The sequence below is a fragment of the Trifolium pratense genome, linkage group LG2 (genome assembly GCF_020283565.1).
Source record: "Trifolium pratense cultivar HEN17-A07 linkage group LG2, ARS_RC_1.1, whole genome shotgun sequence".
NCBI classification, from domain to species: domain Eukaryota; kingdom Viridiplantae; phylum Streptophyta; class Magnoliopsida; order Fabales; family Fabaceae; genus Trifolium; species Trifolium pratense.
Genome location: NC_060060.1, coordinates 5,201,943 through 5,219,363, shown reverse-complemented (window position 1 = coordinate 5,219,363; position 17,421 = coordinate 5,201,943). Strand labels below are relative to the sequence as shown.

General features: G+C 35.1%; 1 protein-coding gene across 2 annotated transcripts; it reads left to right on the top strand.

The window, feature by feature from the left end:
- Positions 1-690: 690 nt before the first annotated feature.
- On the top strand, positions 691-3,820 carry LOC123906511 (uncharacterized protein Mb2253c-like). 2 transcript variants are annotated; one of them, XM_045956434.1, is made up of 7 exons: positions 691-817; positions 2,261-2,353; positions 2,434-2,577; positions 2,829-2,936; positions 3,201-3,252; positions 3,545-3,626; positions 3,661-3,820. In XM_045956434.1, the coding sequence occupies exons 1-6, from the start codon at positions 806-808 to the stop codon at positions 3,577-3,579; spliced, it is 444 nt and encodes a 147-aa protein (XP_045812390.1). In that variant the 5' UTR covers positions 691-805; the 3' UTR covers positions 3,580-3,626; positions 3,661-3,820. The 2 variants fall into 2 exon arrangements, with proteins under 2 accessions (XP_045812390.1, XP_045812389.1); XM_045956433.1 differs by having other exon boundaries at positions 3,545-3,820.
- The last annotated feature ends 13,601 nt before the right edge of the window (positions 3,821-17,421 follow it).

Genomic DNA, 17,421 nt, shown 5'->3' with positions numbered 1-17,421 from the left:
TCAACCCGTTTTTATTAAAACCAAAAGCCACAATTGATTGCAGCCCACAAAATATTAGAAAATATTCTAACAAAAGATTGACGAAAGCTAATCCCTTCTCACACAAATAGGACACACCACACCAACACCAAGTTTCAAAAACACCGGTGTGAGTGACATAGGATTGATCAGTAATTCAGTATAGTCATTATTACCGTCAGCCATATACAGCCATAGTACTCTACTACTCTTAAAGAGTTACCCTATTTAATTTTTACCTTCAATCATAGTTACTTTTACACATTCTACGTACCTTCAACCATAGTTACTTTCACACATTCAACCATAGTTAATCCATATTCCCTATTACCTATTTTCTTCTCACGCAAATAGGGCACATACCACACAAACACCAAGTTTTAAAAAAACCCGTGGGAGTGACATAGGATTGATCAGTAATTCAATGTAATGATTATTACAGTTAGTCATATATAGCCATAATACTCTTCAAGAATTACCCCAGTTAATTTTTACCTTCACCATAGTTACTTTTACACATATACTACATACTAGTGGTTTGTTACGGTGAGCTGCAACGGTCCACCTCTATTTCTTATTCTACAAGACTCTTTTAAATTTAAATGAAAAAATTATTGGAATTGTATTGGAATATATATCAGTAACTGAAACACATATTTTACTGTGGTTTATAAAGATTTAAAATCCGTTTCAGAATTTGTTACAACGATCATTTTTATACAGTAGTGTCAGAGTGTGCAACTAACAAACCTTAGAGCAAAATCTTTGAAAATCACAGAGAGAAATCATGAGCAACCAGGTTCTCCTTCTTCATCTTCTCCTTCTCATATTTTTCTCTGAAAATTCTCTAAAAAATGCAATGTGATTCATGTTTAGCGTTTTCGTTAGCATAAATTAAGCGATCATCATCACTTGTTTCAACACACACACACACGCACTGTAAATCGTTAGGAATTTTTTATGGATATCGATTTGGTTTGTTATTTCTCCGGTGATTATGTGTTATCTCCGGTGATGGTTAAGTAGAGTTTTGTTCTTCTTCGGCGGTGACTCTGTGTTATCTCTGGCGGTGGTTATGTTCATTATCCGGCGATGATTCTGTTTGTGGTTGTTTGGCTAATCGTGGAAGTTTTTCTTATTTTCTATTGATTTGTTGACTTCAGTCTTCTAAATTCTAACATAATTAATTAATTAATTAATTAATTAATTTTCTAACAAAGGAAATATGAAAAGAAAGCACTCATGAGTCATGACTCAGTATTTTTATATTTTGATTCGATTGAAAATGAATGAATTTTTATTTTTTGTATTTTTCTTTGTTAATTCACCGGTTTCGAAAAAACCCTAGTAATTCAGAGTTCGACAGTCAGTTAAGTAAATTCCGGTCAAAAACTCTTTCCCTCAGAAATCGAACTTGTGTTGTCCAATGATTCATATTGAGAGAACTAACTATTTATAGCCTGGTTAGGTGTGAATAAGTGAAGTGTGCGGGGTTCGAACCCCGACTTATTGTATGACGTCTCTAGCAACTGAGCTAAGCTCACGGGGCCAAAGTATAACTATAGTTGATATATGAAATTATTTTACTTATTGTGGTAAGGGGTAAACATTCACTCTTCCTGATATTGAAATTTATGTATTAAGAAATTATATAGCTCACAAAATTTCCATGGTAATAGAAAGTTAGCATGATTTTTGCAAATATAAGAAGTTAGTAAGGTAAATTACTTCCCAAAAACATCAGGTGGCAGGGTAATTACTTAAAAAATGTCAGTTAATAAATTTATTTCGTTATAGATACTTGTAATTGTTGTTATGACCTTTTTATTTTAGTTTAGTTCAATATTGTTACTTAGATGTTAATTAGTTTCTTATCTCTGTTAATTTAGTTAATAAATTCTTATAAAATTGTAATTATGACCAATGTGGACTTGTATTGGGTTCAAATACATGTCCTAGCATATAAAATTTCCTTACAGCCTTTTATAATTTGAATTGTATTTAAGGGAAGAAGTTTAAGATTTTTGTAGATAGATTAGAGTATCATTTACTCAACACACACACAACTTTACACAGTTACTTGAACTTCAATTAATTGTGCAATGTATAGTTAGTTATGTATCCAAGCTCCATTTCATGCTTGATCTTTTGTTCTGTTTTTACTTTTTTGGAAATCTTATGAAAACTTTATAAAGTTCTGACAATCAAATGTTAACTCTAAAGTTTTATATATTATTTGCAGCGATCTTGTATCCTTATGTTTGATGGTGCATCCAGGGGAAATCCTGGACCAGCTGGTGCAGGAGCTGCACTGTTTTCTGAAAATAGGACTCTGGTATGAAATATATTGAACAATTCAATTGGGTTTATATTGTTTATCTTTAAAATTTAGCTAACTCTTATGTTTCTTCACAGCTCTATCGATTCCGTCAAGGACTGGGCTATCAAACAAATAATGCTGCTGAGTATCATGCACTGATTTTAGGCTTGAATCAAGCATTCTATAAAGGATATAGGAACATCAATATCCAGGGAGACTCTCAGCTTGTTGTCAAGCAGGTTGGTCCTATTATATAGTATGCATTACTTACTTTACTTTCCAATCAGCTTGTTATCATCAATCAGCTTGTTATCTCTCACCTTTTTGAATGTTTGATATGGAAAAAACATAATCCAAAGAAGTATACATTTTACTAAGTGATTTGTTTACGACTTGGAGTACTCGTTGTACTCATTTGAAATAAAATTATCTTTGATTATAAAAAAGTAGTATACATTTGACTTATCACATGTTATGGGTTTTGCAACAGTTTTTGGGTGAATATAATATCAACAACCCACAATTAAGGAGCTTATGTCAAGAGGCTTCGGAGATAGCGAGGAAGTTTCGCTCGGTCAACGTCCAACACATTCCTAGGGTATTTACGAGAATCATTTTGCTCATACTTTTTCTTCTGAATTTTTCATTCAAATGCATGTCTATGTAAGAAGTCATGTGATCCAAATGCTTGAATAACTAAAACTAGTATAATTTGTAATCAGATATATCGATCACTCACACTAATTGCATTAGACTCCTACTTATATGAATATTTTCTTTCAAATCTGACTAATTTCTTTTACAACTCCTTATATTTTCACCGACATTAACACATAGTAACATATTTATTGTAATGTTTAAGGAATGGAACTCTGAAGCTGATGCTCAAGCAAACCGGGCCATCAATCTCGGAGGTTAGACTTCAAGACTTTTCTCAGTTTCATATATGTTTGATTCTTTGATTTCCTAAAATATTGAGAATTGCAAGGGACTTGCAACCAAAACTGCTTTGTAACCAAAAAAACATCTTTGATTTGTCTTTTTTTTTTATTTTTTTTATTTTTTATTTCAATTGATATATTTTCATTTAGATAATCTTTTGAAAGAAATATAGTGAACAAACTGTTTAGCTTGTCCCAGATTTTATTTCTCATGTCTATATTTGGTAAGGGAGCATAAATTAAATGGATCTTTATATCTTTGTAGATGGTCAAGTCGAAGAAGAACGCGTGTATTACTGATCATCTGACAGTATGCCACTGTCAAAAACTATTGGCAACTCTGTTACATTTCTGCCTAGCAAACTATTGGCACTCTGTTACATTTCTGCCTAGCAATTTAGCATATTAGGGGTTTTACCATATGACACTACTGCATTCTGCATGTCAAAAGTTCAGTGTTGTTTACATTTGTGTCAATTTGAATATGTTTGGAGTTTGAACCTTAATTTTTATGCGATGTCATTATTAACCGAGTTAAGTTTACGAGATTATTTTAATTTATTTTTAATCCACCGTCAAAATGAATGTACACTCCTTTCGTACCCTTTGAAACAAAACAAACACTAATTACATACTCTGAATGTGTGAAGCTTCCAAAACATAAAATAAAAGGGAAATGTTGTGAAGCCATGCGAATAAAGATTGTAGGTAACGAAGATGATCTAAGTTCATCGTAACCAAGTGAAGCATGAATCTGCTATCATCATGTTTATGCAATTTTCGATTTTGAGTTTTGAAACCCCAAACCACATATTCATATTCTATTCTTAATTTTTTTTTTTCAATTTTATAGTAGATACAGCTTGCTTATATTAATAAAACTCCCTCTGATAGCTTACAACCATAAGGGGTTTATGTAACTTCAATCTCTTAAGTTTTAGTTGCTTCAGTTTTTCAATTTTGAGTGATGAAGGAAACAAATAAGGGGTTTATGTAACTTTAATCTCTATGTTTTAACATTTATTTTTAGGCCAAATGTATTGAGAAGTTCTTTAAGTTTCGTGTTTGTATCAGTTAGGTTTTTTAAGTTTTTAGGCAACAAATATGTCTTTAAGTTATTTAGCTAACAAATCGGTTCTTTTGAGTTTCTAATTTGTTACACTGTTATCCTTCTTCCAGTTGAACGTCAATTGTTGGGATGATTGCATTTTATTCAAGTAATTTTTTCTTCGTGAAATCACTTGAAGCATACACTTTTTTTTAATCCAATCGTAGATTTTATGTTAGTAATACCCAAAGAAATGGTTTTAGGTTTAAAAGTGAAACAAATATTTGTATGACACCTTGACGATTCCTGAATTATTCCTTAAGACTTTTTAAAATAGATCGAAAAAGGAAAATTTATGTATTTTTTTCTTTCTAATATTAACTCTTTGGTTCACAAAATAGGTATTCATTTTCTTTTTGACAGACAAAATAGGTATTCATGTTTGGTCATTGGTGTGTAGATTTAGTAGTAGTATTTTTTTTTCTAATCGCAAAATATATATTAAAAGAAAAAAAATCAGATTAGGTTACAACAAGGTTCAAAGAAGGAGGATTACAAGAAGTACTAATAATCCCAAAGAAAAAGATACAAGAATACAAGAGGTAAAGAACAAGAAGATCACCATACAAGGTGAGCAAAAAGCAGGTTCAAAACCCTCCAAGTCCTCCAAGATCCAAGTTCTCCGAGATACAATACTCTAACGGCTCAAGCACAAAAAATATTGCACTTCCTATTTGTATAAAGAGAATGGATGGCCAGAGATGTTGGGCAGATACCACCTCTAAGAAATAAGTTTCAGACTATAAACTAATTAAACTAACTTATCAAAATAAGCTATAAGTTCGTGATAACTTGTATAATTGAAAAATTAACAATTAAGTAAATTATAAAGTTTCTTTGAACCTAATCTAATCCCCTTGCAATTGCAAATCAAACCTCTTCTAAACTACCATGGCATTCCCAATGCGTACTCCACGTAGCTTCACTCGTTCAGTGCATACACAAGCTCACAATCAGTTGGAATACTTGCATTGCAGCATATGAAAGATATTTCGATTAATTCTTTTTAATCAAAAAAACAATACATAAGTTGTGGTTTGTGACTAAAATGCATGCCTAAGATAAAGCAAGGAAAATGTTAGGGCATATATTAAGAATATAAATGTATCAATATTTTTTTAAAATTTGTGAATTATATTTTTAAAACATTAAATATATCCGTTTTTCAAGTGCGCGTAGCTTTCGTGATATTTTGTGAATATAGTGTTTACCCTATATAGCATTGTAAATTGCTTTGTGGACTTAATAACAATTACTAGTTTAATTGTGCACCGTCTATGTAAAGTTATTTTAGACATGTATTTAATAATGTGTTGTCACCTACAGGCTTGTCATAGGAACTAAGGGTCCATTTGGTTCTATGAAAAGAAAGTGGAAGAAAAGAAAATTACGCAAACGATGCATAAACTTGGACAAAAGTTAGTTTAAATTCATCATTGGTTTGCGTAATTATATAAGGTGAATTTATAAATATTGCAAATTATATTATCACAATAAAAAATGAAACATATTTAATAGTATTATAAGTGACATTTTTCTCGACCACTATATTCAAGACACTTAGGATGGATTACCAACCCAATTTTATGAGATGGGTAGTCAAATTGCCACAGAAAGAATGTCTCATTTAAATTTTACTGTTAGTCACCTTGATGTACATAACCTAAGGCTTTGCCCAATATTTTTCTCTTGCAGCAGAGGATTCAGGATGATCCCTCTCTGTGTCCTCTTGAGTCTGAGTGTCTTCCTTCATTTGCAGCTTCATCTGGCCTTCTTCTCTTTTTCTTCAATTCTTCCTTCTCAATCTCAAACTCTTCTCCTAAGTTATCCAGTAGTTGAATATACTGATTGACAATACCACTAGACACTGTAGGTATGTCAATGTTCCATTTCTTCACCATTGAAGGTTCTGAGTGAGACTGAGGTACCAAAGGATCTGAAGTTTTTACCTCATGTTCTGACACCAAGTTCATGTGAGAGAGTGTATGAACAGATATTGTGGAGGCTCTGATTTCCCTTACCAAGCAGTCATGACCCGCAGCTTTGATTATGTCTATCACTCCACATTGATAGAAAATTTCACTGAGTAACCTTGGGTAGATGACAGGCATATTGGTTTTGGCCTGATTTTGGGTGTTAATCACAGCTTTGCATAGGTGATCGAAGATGTATTTCGCCCAATTTATATCATATTTCCTTGTGAGAAAATAGACAAAGTGTTTATGATCCCATGACAATTGATCAGAATTTTCACTTCCTGGAAATATAGAATTTAATATAATTTTGGCTAATACCCTCTGAGTGGGCTTCAGATCACCTATCCTGTTGCTCTCACAGCTTTTTCTTTTGTCATAGCATTGTCTTGATATAGTCTTCAGAAACACAGATTTCTTTGCTTCATTGTGACTACAGGTGTAGTAGAAGCCTTCATTTGGAATAGACAACACCTTAGCCAAGTTTGATGCAGTGAGAATTACTTCAAAACCGCACACAACAGAATGCACCTCCGTTTCCTCAACGATTCTCAAACCTAACTCTTGAGGAGTCTTGACCTCATTTCCAGCCTTTTCTTCTCTCCTTGCATCTAGCTCCTTGTCATAATCTTCAACTGTCTTTACCTTGCTTCTGATCCAGAAATCTTTTACCAGAGTAGGATAGATTGGACCATTTAATAAATTCATGTATCTAAAGCTCCCTTTGTGATTAGAAAAGAACTTTAGAACATCAAAATGATTCTTTTCCAAACTATCAAAGTCCACTGGTTGTTCCATAACCAGGTTCAGAGATTTTCCCTCCATCTTAAGAGATAAATCTGTAGAAAACATCTCCTTGCAAGCAGCAGTGTTGATGGGGAAGTTTTTAGGAAAAGTAAACGAAGAATCTGAATCGGATGTAGATCTTGCTAACACTAGAGAAGGAGCTTGTTCTGTGATATTGAAGATGAAGGTGTGGGAAGTGATAGTGTAAAGTGTGCAAGTGTTTAAGTGATTTTGTTTAAAAGCAAATTAAGTCACATATAGAAAATAAATCAAAAAGAAAAGAACTGATCATTAACTATTTTAAACCAATCAGAACGTGTGTACGTGTTGTCTATTTAGCGCCAAAACGTTTCAGTAAAAATACTTAAACATTTCCAATTCATTTCCTATTCAGAGGCTTGTCCTTCAGAGGTTGAAAAATTTCTCAGAGTCTGGACTACTTCAGATGCTGAGATCCAAAATACTTCAGAGTCTGAAAAAGTATCTTTCAGGACTTTTAAGGAAAAATGTGTTCAGACATTATTTTTCAAGGTTTTTAGTTCTGAATGTTTTGTGTCCTAAGAAGACATTTTCAACCTTTGAAAGTTATTCCTCTGAAATGTCATTCAGGAGTTAAGAGTTACTTACCTGATTTTGAAGCTCTTATGTTATGATGATATTTTGTTCAAGCTCAATCTCTCTCCAAGTCAAATTCTGAACATTCATCCCACCAAAGAGAGTTTCTATCATCAAAGTCTTCTTCAAAACAATCTTCAAATTCTTCATACTCCCTCCTGCTCCTTATGTACTCCATCTTATCTTCTTCTCCATCTGACTCTTCAAAGATGTGCCTTTTATGCACAATTGCTCTTCTTCCATTCACAGTCACATGCATCCATGTGATTGGAAGGTTCAGAGTCTTTGTTTCACCTGCAATCAAGTAAACAATTTTGTCTCTTGGTACCCACTTGCTTGAGGGTCCTAGACTGTTAGTTGCCCAATCTTCATCCTTCATTTGTTTCATCTGAGTGCTATCAGATACAAATGTAGTGTAAAGATTAGGGAGTGAGAAGCTTCCATCAATAATTGATGAACTTGGTTCCTCTAGTGTTTTATTACTAGAGTATCCAATCCCATTAGTATTGTTGGTCTTTAGGTTGCAAAGCATGGAAACAATTTTATTTTGATCAGCATTGGTGTTGCAATATTCTTTGAGAGCAAAAGAGTGCTCAAAGGGTTTGTAACACATAGCATAATCATTCTTAAGATCTTTTGTTTTGATAAAATCGTTTTGTACAAGATCTTCAGAGTGATTTGCTTGCTTACTTAAATTCTCATAGTCTGCTTTAAGCTTTTTATACTTCTGCTGACTATTAGAGAGTTTAAGTAAAGTCTTCTTAAGATGCTTAATCAATTTTGCTTTAGAAAGACGAGAATATACCTGATTCACTGTTCTCTGGATACTGTCTATGCTCTCAGGTTCTGACTTTTCATCAGGACTTGAGTCTTCAGAGTCTGAGCCATCTTCAGAACTTGATCCTTTAGCTCCTGGTGCTCTTTCAGAGAAGTTGTCTAGTACATCCCATGTTGTCATTCCTTTAGTCAGTCTTCCTCCATTCTTCTTGAAGTTGTACCATTTTTGAATTTTTCTTGAAAACCTTTCAAGATACTCTTCATCAGGTTCTTCAACAAGATCTTCACGTTCCAATGCTTGCTTTCCTTTCCTTGCTGCTTCTGCTTCTTCACCTTTCACTTCTTGCATATCCTTCAGAGCCAATTCATGGAATGTGAGTAAATCAATCAATGATTCAGGACTCATTGAGTTGATGTCTTCAGTTTCCTCTATAGTATTTGAAATTACATTCCAATTCAGAGGCAAACTTCTCAGCAACTTGCTTACAAGCTCTTTGTTGCTGAGTTTGTTGTTGTGGTCTTCAAGCTTGCTTGTGATGGCTTGAAACCTTAAGTTCATTTCTTCAATACTCTCATTTTCCTCCATCCTAAACTCCTCATATTGATCTAGCAAACCATTTACTGTTGCCCACTGAATGCTTTCATTATCATCACTAATGAGGCAAACAGTACTAGTTGTAGATTCAACACTAGAAGTTTGGTTGACCCCTGATGTGGAAGGATTTTGATTATTGCTCAGATCTTCATTTAAGTTCAGTCCATCTTCAATTTCTTTGACAAGATCAGCAACTTGTTAATATAACTTCTGCTTCCAATCATCCATGTTTTGAGCTATGGTGGTTTTCTCCTTTGGATCTTGACTGTCTCACGGTTAAGTGATTTACCAACAGAACCGGAGCTCTGATACCAATTGAAGGTGCGTGGAGAAAACACAAGAAGGGGGGTTGAATTGTGTTTTGGATATTTAAAAACTTTTCAAGATATTTAAATCTATCAGAGTCTTTAAGCACAGCGGAATTATTCACACAATTAACTAACGGCTAAGTGAATGATGAAGGAGTAAATGAGAGAGTGAGAGAGAGAAGAACACACAACAATTTATACTGGTTCCCCTCACAAATTGAGAGTACTCCAGTCCCCTTGTTTCCAAGAGAGTTCACTATAATCACTAAGATTACAATCAGATGTTCAAGCACACAAGCTCAAGACTTCCTTGCTCAAGTCACACAAGACTTAAGACTTCCTGCTCTAAGTCACACAAGACAGAGAGACTTCCTTGCTCTGATCACACAAGATCAGAGACTTCCTTGCTCAAGCACACAGGCTCAAGACTTCCTGCTCTAAGTCACACAAGACAGAGAGACTTCCTTGCTCCTACACTCAGCAGAAGACTTCTTTTCTCTAATCACTAAGATTGAGACTTATGTGCTTCTACGCTAAGCAGAAGACTTTCTTGCTTCTACACTAAGCAGAAGAGCTTCTACACTAAGCATAAGACTTTGTTGCTTCTACACTAAGCAGAAGACTTACTACTAACTTATAAGCTTAAACTTATTACAAACATAATAACTTCAGAGGCTTAAGCTAGTTTCTATGCTCACTTCATTTGAGAGATATTTTCTATTACAATTCAGATTCTCACTTTCTTCTGAGAGATGTTTTCTAATGAAGATCGCTAGTCATCAATTCTTTCTTTGGCATATTTATATGAGTTGAGAAAGACATTGAGACGTTGGAGAAATTCCCGTTGTAAAATGGACAGCTGTAGTCTTTGAAGATCCGTTGAGTAAAGCCATGTCTTCTTTTGCAGAGAGGCTTCACCTTTACTATTTGTCCAATAGTACAGTAATAAGGTACAACTAGCTCCTAGTAAGAGAGGGATCACATCCTTTGTGACCGTTGTAATTAGTTGACCTTAGAACAAATCATCAGGCTTGATAAGTGTAGTTGATGTAGCCCTTCTGATGATTTAGGGAATTCCTTTGCTTCTAATGAACCTTTGATAACTTGGAGTCTGATTGGTCTTGAATGGTTGGCCTCTGATAGTCCTTCGTAATTCAGCTTCTGAACGTCTTCATCCTCTGAATGACTCATGACTAGCAGATAGCTTCTGAACTCTTGTAGGCATCTGAACATCCTTGAGCTTCTGAACTTCTCTGAGCTTCTGAACTCCTTCAGACATTCTGATCCTCTTTGAGCTTCTGAACTTTGTTTAGCTTCTGACCACGTTGTAGCTTCTGAACTCCTTCAGAGTGTAAATGTTCAGACTTCCATAGGTTTCATCAGAGTCTAAATTAAGTGTGCTCTTGATATAACGTTGAATTCTCCTGCACTTAATTTAAACATTAGTACCATCAATTGTCCATTTAATACTTTGTTATCATCAAAACCTAAGGGTGTGTATTAACACATATTTTGTTCCAACAGGAACCACTTCCTACAAGCGTTGGAGATTCGATTTGCACCTACCGCTTATGATGACCCTCGAGGTAAATTATTTAAGCTGCAACAATCCACCTCTGTTGAGAATTATTTGAGTGATTTTGAAGCTCTAGAAAATAGGATTGTTGGATTATCTCCGACAGATTTGTTGAGTTGGTTCATATTTGGGCTGAAATATGAGATTCGTCGCGAGGTGTTAGCACAACATACTCTTGATTTATCCAAAGTTGCGGGACTTGCTAGATTACAAGAGGAGAAGATTCAAGATCTTTTGAGGTTTACAAGGTCTAAGTTGTCATGGGGGAATGGCCAACCATCTGGTTCACGTCCATTTCAGTCACCGCGAGCTACATCAGAAGTACCGGGGAACAAAACAAATCCTCCGTTACTTCCTACACCCAACCCTAAAACACGATTTCGTCAATTATTTGCGATGGAATTAGCAGAGAGACATGAAAAGGGTTATGATTCAATTGTGATGAGAGATTCTCACGAAACCATCAGTGCAAAGTGAGATTCCTACTCTTAATTGTTGAGGAAGAAGATGGAGAGGACACAGTGGTGCAAGAAGCAGAGGGAGAGGTGTTGGAACAAACTTACGATCAATTGCTTGCTTGGTTTGGGCAATAAGAAGAAGCCCAATCAGCCCAATTAAGTTACCACGCTATGTCTGGGACACAGACAGCCCAAACCATACGGGTTGTGGGTCGGGTCGAACCGCATATTGTGCATGTATTAGTATATGGGGGTAGTACCTTGAATTTTATCCAAACCCAAGCAGCCAGGAAATTGGGCCTACAACACAGCCGATCTCCAACACTAAGAGTGATTGTTGGCAATGGTGAGGAGCTTGTTAGCAATCAAGTTTGCAAGGGGGTGCCATTAGAAATACAAGGTCACAGATTTGAGGTAGACTTATACACCATCGCACTTAGTGGGTCGAATGTGGTTTTGGGAACTCCTTGGCTTAAAACATTGGGCCAAAAATTTTCACTTCGTATTGTTAGTTCCAGTTCTACACCCCCACAAATCCCCAAAATCAAACACAATAATCCCAACATTAATCTTCTTCTCACACGATACGCTCCTCTGTTTGATAAACCCACTTATCTTCCACCACCACGATTCACTGACCATAATATTCCCCTTGTTCCCAATGCCGCTCCAATTAACGTACGGCCATACCGCTACCCTCACGCCCAAAAGTTAGAGATTAAATTGCAAGTACATAAACTCTTAAGGAATGGGTGGATACAGCCAAGCAATAGTCCCTTCTCTTCCCATGTGTTGCTTTTGAAAAAGAAAGATGGGACATGGAGAATGTGTGTAGATTATAGGGCTCTGAATGTTGTTACAATCAAAGATCGATTTCCTCTCCCCACTGTCGATGAGCTTTTGGACGAATTGGGATCGGCACGTGTATTTTCAAAATTGGATCTCACTTCTGGTTTCAATCAAATTCGTCTGCAACCCCAAGATTGTTTGAAGGCTGCTTTTCGCACACATGACGGCCATTACGAGTACAAGGTCATGCCATTTGGATTATGTAATGCACCCGCCACATTTCAGGCCACCATGAATAATATATTTCGACCTCTGTTGCGTAAAATAGTCATTGTTTTCTTTGACAATATTCTCGTATTCAGTGCTAATGAAGAACAACATGTGGAGCATCTAGAACATGTATTTCATCTTCTACCTAAACATCAATTATACTTGAAGGCTCCAAAGTTCTTTTTTTCTCAGTCACAAATTGATAATTTGGGACATGTGGTAGCCAGGGGAACAGTTGCTCCTGATCCATACAAGGTACAAGCCATTGTTGATTGGCCTTCTCCAAAGAATTTGAAGGCATTGCGTTGGTTCTTAGGATTATCCGGGTATTATCGTAAATTCATCAAAGGTTATGCTTCCATAGCCTTACCTCTAACTGCTTTATTAAAAAAGGATGCCTTTCAATGGAATTCCACAGCTCAGACTGCTTTTGATCACCTCAAGCAAGCCATGATTGATGCACCAGTATTTACTCTTCCTGATTTTGATTCCCACTTCGTAATTCAAACTAATGCATCTAGACACGCTATGGGTGTCGTTCTATTACAGAAAGAACATCCCATTGCTTTTTATAGCTGTGTTTTTCCCTCGCATGGCCAAGGCTTCAACTTATGTTCGAGAACTTCATGCCATTACAAGTGCGGTCAAACGTTGGAGACAGTATCTTTTGGGACATTTTTTCATAATTCAAACAGATCACAAAAGCCTCAAGGAACTTCTCACTCGAGTGATTCAAAGCCTGAAACAACAACACTACTTGTCTAAATTGTTAGGGTGCCACTATGAAATCCAATATAAGCCTGGCAACACTAATGTTGTGGTTGATGCCTTGTCACGAGCTCTAGATCTTACTAATTCTTCTTTGTTGCATCTTACTGTTCCTCAATTCTTGTTTTTAGATGAGTTATTACTGGACCCTTTATTCTTGGAATTACGTGATCAATGCTTAATAAATCCTAATTCTCTTCCAGATTATCAAGTTATAGATGGGTTATTACTACGGCATGGTCGCATTTGGTTAAGTCCTACATCTCATTTCAAAGAGTTACTCTTACGTGAATACCATGAGACATTAGTGAGAGGACATGCAGGGTTATCCAAAACTATGAAGCGACTCTTAGAAAATTTCTATTGGGATAACATGAACAAAGAAGCTCAAACATTTATTCGTCAATGTGTCATCTGTCAGCAGACGAAATACTCTTCGCATAAACCTAATGGGTTGCTACAACCCTTACCTCTCCCTAACAATGTGTGGGAAGATATTTCGATGGACTTTGTTACTGGACTACCTCTTTCTAAAGGCTTTACAGTTATCATGGTTGTGGTTGACCGCTTCTCTAAAGGAATTCACTTGGGTGCCTTAGCTACCGGTTTCACTGCCTATAAGGTTGCAAAGTTATTTGTTTCCATGGTTTGCAAATTACATGGCTTGCCGAAAAGTATTGTTTCAGACCGTGACCTAGTTTTCATCAGTCGTTTCTGGTCCGATCTATTAAAATTCAGTGGCACACTACTACGTATGAGTTCTTTATACCATCCTCAAACGGACGGCCAGACAGAAGTAATGAACCGATCAGTAGAACAATACTTGTGCGCATTCGTCCATGAGAAACCTTCTCAATGGTACTACTTACTTCCTTGGGCAGAATATCACTATAATACTTCAATTCATACTGCTTCAGGTTTGTCCCCATTCCAAGTCATGTTTTGTAAGCCTGCACCTTCAATCCCTGCTTATATTACGGGCTCATCCTCTATTGATGCTTGTGATGCGGTCTTAACATCGCGTGATGAGATTCTAGTTTTGTTGCGTAAGAAGTTTGCTAAAGCTCAGTCATAAATGAAAGTAGCCACTGATAAACACCGACGTGATGTGAATTTTCCAGTGGGAGGATGGATGTATTTGAAATTGGAACCATATCGGCAAGTTTCAATTTTTGGTGTTAAATATCACATGCTTGTTTAACGCTATTATGGCCCTTATCTGATTGTAGCCAAAATTGATCTAGTGGCTTATAAATTGGCCCTTCCATTACATTCCAAAATTCACAATGTGGTCCATTCTTCCTTGCTGAAGCTTCATGAAGGTCCCCCACCCTCTGTCATTAATCAAATTCCCCTAGATTATGTTGAGAATCATCCAATAGTGACCCCTTTGGCTATCTTGGCTTTTCAAAATCAAATTATTAATGGAGTATTTGTCCGTTTTGCTTTGGTTCAACGACATGGATTGCTCCCTGATGATACTTTGTGGGAACGTTGGGATTAATTGTGTCAGGTCCATAACCTTGAGGACAAGGTTGGTTTTGTTGGGGGGATATTGATATGACCCAACCCAAGACACAAGGCCCAACAAAGACTAAGACTAATGATGAGGTGGAGATGCCAAGAGCTAAAAGAGAATCTAAGCCTCCAAAGAGATTGGAAGACTACGTCACTTATTTGGAAGCTAGTGGAATCATTTCTCAGATATGGAGAAGGATCGAGAAGGGCTGAGCTGTTAGTTAGTGGGGTATTTTGGGAATAATTCCGTTAGAGATAAGGATAGAATTTATTATATAATAGATTGTAATAAACCCCTTTTTGCTTATCAATGAAATTAATTCCTTCTTCTTTATCTCATTTCTAGGAGGATTCTCTGGCCTTATAAAATACTTCCAAAAGTATAAATTAAAATAAAAGAAAAATAAATGTGAGGGGCATATAAGATACTCACAAAAACAAAAGTTAACGAAAACAATAATTAGAAAAAGCAAATATATCTCTAAAAAAGACCTCTCTAGAAGAGTTGAGGAGCAGCTTCCATCAAACTAAACCATTGACATAAAATTTTACATTAACAATTCTATCGGTAAAAACAATCTCCTCCCTTTAAATATGAGTAACTCTATTACGTGAGATTAACTCAATTGACAAAGATATTATATTATATATGCAGTGGATCGGGGTTCGAATCTCGGTCATGTCATTTATTCAACTTAAGGATAGAATTTCTTGAACAATTAACGAAAATGAATTTTTAGTCACTATACTACTTGACCGAGCTAAATCTGAAGTTCCTTTTTAGCTGAAGACAATTTTTTCATCAAGTGTGAAGTTTCCATGGGACAAGAAGAGGATTAGTAGGCTTGAACAATTAACAAAATAAAATCTCCAAATTTAGTTATAATAAAATACTTTGTCCACAAAAAAAAAAAAACTTTATAAAACCTCTTCATTTTAAATATCATTTTAGACACTCCTCAATCAATCAAAAATTCATTTCACTTGTAATTCAAGAAGAGGATTAGTAGGCTTGAACAATTAACAAAATAAAATCTCCAAATTTAGTTATAATAAAATACTTTGTCCACAAAAAAAAACTTTATAAAACCTCTTCATTTTAAATATCATTTTAAACACTCCTCAATCAATCAAAAATTCATTTTACTTGTAATTCATCTGCATTCTATTTTTACTTATGTGGCTTTTTTGAGAATTATAGTTTTAAAGATCGGTCCATCTCTTAACACTCTTTAAAACAGCTAAAAAATCCACAACGGAAGAACAAAGTTTCCTTTTTAGTATAACTTTTGAGAGAAAAAATGAAATTACTTTTGAGAGCTATTAGTCAATTTTTTTAATTAACTTTTAATAAGTTCAATTTATATTTTAAATTTATTTCATGACAAATTACTCTAGAAAATTTCATCTCAAATTATTATGAGTAAAATAATGATCTTTTACCGAATTACTTACTTTATGCTCAATTTCCAAATTACCGCCCCTTAGTTAAACCCTAGTAACCGGAAAATTAAGGTTTTGTTTGCAACTTGATTTTTTCAGAAGCTTGGAGGAGAGAAAAATAGAGAGGAATGTAAAATATTTTTCTGAAATTTCAAAATTTATCAAATACCCCTGAAATTTAGAAATAGATAAATACCCCTTGAAATTGTAAAACGTCAGCCAAATTGTCACTGCCTCGTTTACTCCGTCTATTTTGATGATGTGGCAGTTAACGGCATATGTGGCACCTGTCAACGTGGTGCCACGTCACAGGGGTAGGTGCCACATCATGGGGTAATCGATTAGGATATACGTCACATAGGATAATTGACTAAAATTTGCAAAACCAGGGGGCTAATTGCTCTAATTTCAGTCAATTAGCCACTTGATTTTGCAAATTTTAGTCAATTACCCTCGTGTGACGTGTATCCTGATCAATTACCCCCTCATGTGACATGGCGCATATGGAGTTAACAGTCACGTCATTAAAATAGACGAGTAAACTGAGCAGGGGACAAGTTGATTGACATTTACAATTTCAAGGGATATTTGTGTATTTCCAAATTTCATAGGAGTATTTGACAAATTTTGAAATTTTGAAGGGTTTATTTGACATTTCACTCGAGAAAAATATGTCTTCATTTTTCCCCCTATTCAAAAATTGACTCGCAAAGAGACTATAAACAATTTATATCTTGATTTATTTTTGTTTTTGTATCTTTTTATTTTAGATATAAAATTCTTCTGTCTTTTTCTAATTTCATTGTATGTATGCCCTGCAAAGAAAACCTAAGATGTCGCTGTTTAATAAAGCTATGTACGAAAAATGATAACATCTCTTTTGTTATTGGAGAAAATGATCACATCTCTCTGATGGTGTCAATAGAATGACAACATATATAATTTATTATATTATTCAAACACATCCCAAAATAAATAAATAGAAACCAATTATTGTCTTATAAATGACAACATGGTGAATTGAAATAGGTACATGACATTACACCTTATGTCATCACCATATTTCATATAAAATGAAATATTCTCAACCCAAAAAAAATGTGTTTTATCTTTCTTGTTAAAGTGTTTCATCCATTCATCTAGCATATGGTTCTATCT

Excerpts from the sequence above, each read along its gene's own strand:
- LOC123906511 (XM_045956434.1), top strand. Across the intron at positions 2,354-2,433 it reads TTTCTGAAAATAGGACTCTG|CTCTATCGATTCCGTCAAGG; the intron begins GTATGAAATATA and ends GTTTCTTCACAG. Across the intron at positions 2,937-3,200 it reads ACGTCCAACACATTCCTAGG|GAATGGAACTCTGAAGCTGA; the intron begins GTATTTACGAGA and ends GTAATGTTTAAG.